This window comes from Lycium barbarum, chromosome 11, assembly GCF_019175385.1.
Source record: "Lycium barbarum isolate Lr01 chromosome 11, ASM1917538v2, whole genome shotgun sequence".
NCBI lineage: Eukaryota > Viridiplantae > Streptophyta > Magnoliopsida > Solanales > Solanaceae > Lycium > Lycium barbarum.
The window spans coordinates 71,333,142-71,337,564 of NC_083347.1; the positions used below are offsets into that span (position 1 = coordinate 71,333,142).

At 34.6% G+C, this 4,423-nt stretch overlaps 1 protein-coding gene across 4 annotated transcripts in view; it reads left to right on the forward strand.

Annotated features, from left to right (window-relative positions):
• The first annotated feature begins 275 nt into the window (after positions 1–275).
• Positions 276–4,423, forward strand: part of LOC132616981 (ATP-dependent RNA helicase-like protein DB10) — a 16,593-nt gene continuing 12,445 nt past the window's right edge. The window contains exons 1-3 of one of the 4 annotated variants that reach the window (XM_060331817.1): positions 276–458; positions 1,764–1,995; positions 2,799–2,924. In XM_060331817.1, coding sequence (XP_060187800.1) covers positions 1,795–1,995; positions 2,799–2,924 — 327 coding nt within the window. In that variant the 5' untranslated portion in view covers positions 276–458; positions 1,764–1,794. The remainder of the gene's footprint in view (positions 459–1,763; positions 1,996–2,798; positions 2,925–4,423) is intronic. The other 3 variants (XM_060331818.1, XM_060331816.1, XM_060331815.1) reach the window with 3 other exon arrangements.

Here is a 4,423-nt window from a genome sequence, read left to right on the forward strand (position 1 = left end):
TTCAAATAGAAATTTAAAAAACACCTAAAATTTTGTTTTTACTTTTCTTACCCTTTTCAATTTCAATACATTCAGACAACTAAATATTTTTTACAAAAATCATAAGCAAACACCACTTTAATTTCAAAATTCCAAATAAAAGTGAAAAATATTTGATTTTCACTTAAATTGAGAGAGAGAGAGTAGAATTTTCGTAAAGAAAACGCGTTTTATTTTTTGGTTTGACGTCATCTCTCAGTATCATTCTCTATAAATATCCCACATGTGTGATATTTTCAACCTCCCTTTATATCTCCTCACGTTTCTCGTAAGCGTATTTCTCTCTCCCTTTGTACTAAACCCTACAACCAGAGAAATAAAGGAGATATCTTTAATTTGTAGCCACTTAATTTATTTGTCCTTTTCTATTATTATTCAAAGGTCTTCAATTTTTATCATCATCAAACCGACTTCGTTAGGTATGATTTTGTCTATCAATTTTTTGATTTTTTTTTCCCAGATCTGGATTAACTTTTTGATTTTTATCAGTTAATTTCTGTTATGTTTTACTAAATGATTATCTAGGGTTTCAGATCAGTTATTATTTCTTTTGATTGATTGATTGGCCTCATTTTTTTCGTTTTTATGGTTATTGTTATTAATTTTGGGCATGAATTCCTCGGATTTGAATTTAACTTAGATGCTTGTTAATATAATTGCTGTTATGTTTTCTCTTTTCTTTCAAAAAAACAAAAATTCTGCAAAAACTTTAGCTTGGCCGACTTAGTTTTAGTAATTATATTTTGTTGGTTCTATTTTTTAGCTTTCAATATAAGTGGTGTTTTTTTAGCTTGGACACAACCCTAAGAAAATTACTTGCTCCTAAAAGTAGCAAGTGTTTTTAGTTTTTACTAACTTATCCTTACTCAAATGCATCCCGAGGGTGTTTGACTGGGCATGAAGTTTAAGAAAGAAAGAAACTTTTAAATCTGTGGTCTAAAACAAGTCAGAGAAATTTTGGTGCCTAGAAATAAGGGTAAATTGGAATTTTAGAGTTAAATGGTTGCTAAATATAGAAAGGTAAGGTGTCATTCTTTTGGGGGCTGGCTGACTAAAAAGGAAATAGTGTTATATAAGTTGGGGCAGAGGGAGTTGCTCTTTAATGGTTTCTTGATTATGTAAAAACTCCATTTTATTAAACAAGGGTAAAATTGGAAGAAATTAATTAATGCCTTTTTGCATTTGTGAAACACCACATATTTTGAAACAAAATGAAGAGGTAAAAACACCACCTATTATGAAACAAAAGGAGTAGTTGTTGTGGTTCAGGAGGTTAGTGGAGCTAGCGTTCCCACTAGCAGTAAGAGGACAAGGAAAAGGAGAAAAATAAGAAGTGATGGAAGCCTTGAAAGGCAATGAAGAAACTATTTTGGCTTTTTAGTTAATCTTGCTATATTATAGATGGCTGCCCAAGAGTTGTTTTTCTAAGTTGTATCACGATGAAGCTGTGATCTGTGTCGACAAACAATTTATTAAGTGATTGAGTTGTTTTCCTAAGTTGCATCACGTTGCAGCTCGTTAATTGACATTTGTTTGGCTGTGGCATGCTTGCTTTGCTTTGGTTTATCTTGATAACTAGTATCACCTTATTGCAAGTTATGAACAGTCATTGATGATAGAGCATAAAAGAAGTGCATTCTGAAGTTCTTTTTTTTTCCAAAGCATATGGTTGTTCATTTCACTCAAATTAACATTTCAAACCTTTTCATGTTGATGTTATGTAGTTCCAGTGGTTATTGGAGACTGAATTTTGAGATGGCCGCTCCAACCTATGCACCAGAAGACCCTACCCTCCCCAAACCATGGAAAGGCCTAGTTGACGGTACAACTGGATACATTTACTTCTGGAATCCAGAGACCAATGATACCCAATATGAGAGGCCTATTCCCTCTTCCAATGGAGTGTCTGCTCCACCACATCATAAGTTTGTGAGTTCATCTGTTCAAAAGCCTCAGGTATCTTGTTATAATGTATCTCTATCCGTTTAGTTCTCTCCCTGTCTCCATTTCCTTAAAAAATGAGATTATTGAGTGTATACAGTTTGGATTTTCATATTCTCTTGTTCTTAAAACCATTTGACATTACTGACATCAATTAAAGAGAGAGTTAATGCATAGTCCATTTCTGTGTTTGGGATCTTTTAAAAAATCTTCATTGATGATTATCATCAAAGAACTAAGTATTGAGTGTTAATAAGGAATTTCGGAGGTTGAATTATCTACTGAAGTTACAGATGTTTCTGAGCCACTATGTTTTACTAGGGGTTCATGTATACTATTATGTAACTATAGTTGTATTCACCATAATTTGTGGGGGAAAAAGCGCTTATAGTCTTGGCTAACAAATGTGCTATGGAGTATTCACATGTGGTTAATATTAGGATCAGTTATATGAAAGGAAAGGAAAGATCTATTCCCTTGTCATCAAAAAAGAAAGATCTGTTCCCTGTAGTCTTCATCAAAAAGATAGTACTTTGATGGACAATGGTGACACCGGATGGCTCTAGAGACTTCAGGGGAAATATAAAGGATCTTATGTTTACTTTAAAAAAAAAAAGAAACTGTTCCTTTAAGTAGTTATCTGTGGGTATGTTCAACAGTAACTGCTCTAGACACTTGAACTTTAGTGGTCTAATGTTGTTTGAGTTTAGCCTCAGTTTGTTATGTTGCCCTGTAGATTTGTTTCTTTAACTCTCTCTCTCTCTCTCTCTCTCTGTGCTAATCCAAGTTTCTTTTCTTATCTTTTTATTTGTGTGTAGAATGCGAGAAGCAGTTCTGATCATTCTCGTGATGGAACATCTATTCATGAAGGCTATGGTTCTCTAGGTGTAGGAACTGACATATCTCAAGGATCCTACTGCCGCCACAATGAAATCTCTGTTACGGTAAGAAACAAAGAAACTTTGTCTTCTAGCTTGATGTGGAGAAACCGTTTCAGTTATTTTTCAGTTTCTAATTTTTTCTTTCTGAGGAGGATGTGGGACTAAAAAGGGTGTTGATTTGATCTCATGTAGGATGATTGGTGTTTGCCATGATTTTGATAATTGCAAAATGAGCCCATCTCAATTCTTGCATATTAGCACCTGTCTATCGAAGATGAAAAATATATTCATGAAAATAGAGGAACTCATGCAGACTTTGCACTTTTAACGATATGAAGGAATTCCCGAATGTATTCCATTTCAAATATAATAATTGCATTTGATTCTTTCAACATGTTTAATGAGATAGTACCAAATGGTCACTTGAAAAGCATGGACATAATAATACATATGGAAAAAGAGATGAGGTGAAATTCTAATTTTTTGTAAATTCAATTTGTAATAGAGAGTTTAACTTTTGAAAAGCACCACAAATAGAACTGTCAAAATAAAAGGCATAGGAACATCCTCCATTATGGATAATAGATGCAAGTCTTGAACATCACAAAAAAGGTTTTTAAGAATTTTACATCCTAGCTAAGTCGAATCAAAAACATTAAAACACAACACTAAGAGTAGAAATGTGAAGATAAGATTCGACTGAATATTACATCATCAGCAATTAGATTTTTTTTTTTTAGATAAATTACATCCTTTAGTGGATGTGCATCTTATTCCATCAGCAAAACGTTACAAGATGATGCACCATCAATTCAATGGAGCCCCCAAAAGAGTTAGTCCAGGACAGTCCCTGGGACTATTTACACTACCGATTAGCTTACAAAAAAATTAGCCTTATCATATCTAATCCTAATGCTAGGAAGTTGGCCTTTGTCAAGTTGATAAGCACTTCTCGCAGCGGTAGGGAGCTGCCGCTAATTGGTGAATATGTGATTATCCACCCTCTTAGCCACATACTTAGCAAGCCCATCCGCTACTTGATTAGCTTCTCTATAACAGTGTTCAATCATGGTTTCCCCGAATTTCATCAGTTCCAGGCTCAAGTGCCTGTTCATCCATCTTCATTCCAAACAAAGGCGAACATCTCCATTGAGTGACTGTAACTGCTATGGTTTACAGTCAATAGTTCTTAACCAACCCTTTCTTTTTTGAATTCTGTTTGTTTATGAATTCATTCATTATTCTATTATGTCTTTCTTTCTGAAGGGGCAGGCCAAAACAAGGTAAGCGAAAGTAGGGAATAATTTACCTTATTGGTTGACTGACCCTTACCACACAGCAATCAAACTTATGTAATTACCGCTAAATTGACACATATGTTGGCTTGATATGCATGCTTAGGGAAGCAGCTTTATAATAAACTCGCCGCTTGCGCGAAGGAAGAAGCTAATCAATCAGAATTGAGACAGGGAGGAGAGGCGAAAGAGAGATTTTCGAGCCTGCAAGCAACAACGGCTTTTCAGCCGTTGCGCGCTAGCTTGTAGTTTAGGGGTATAGTAGGG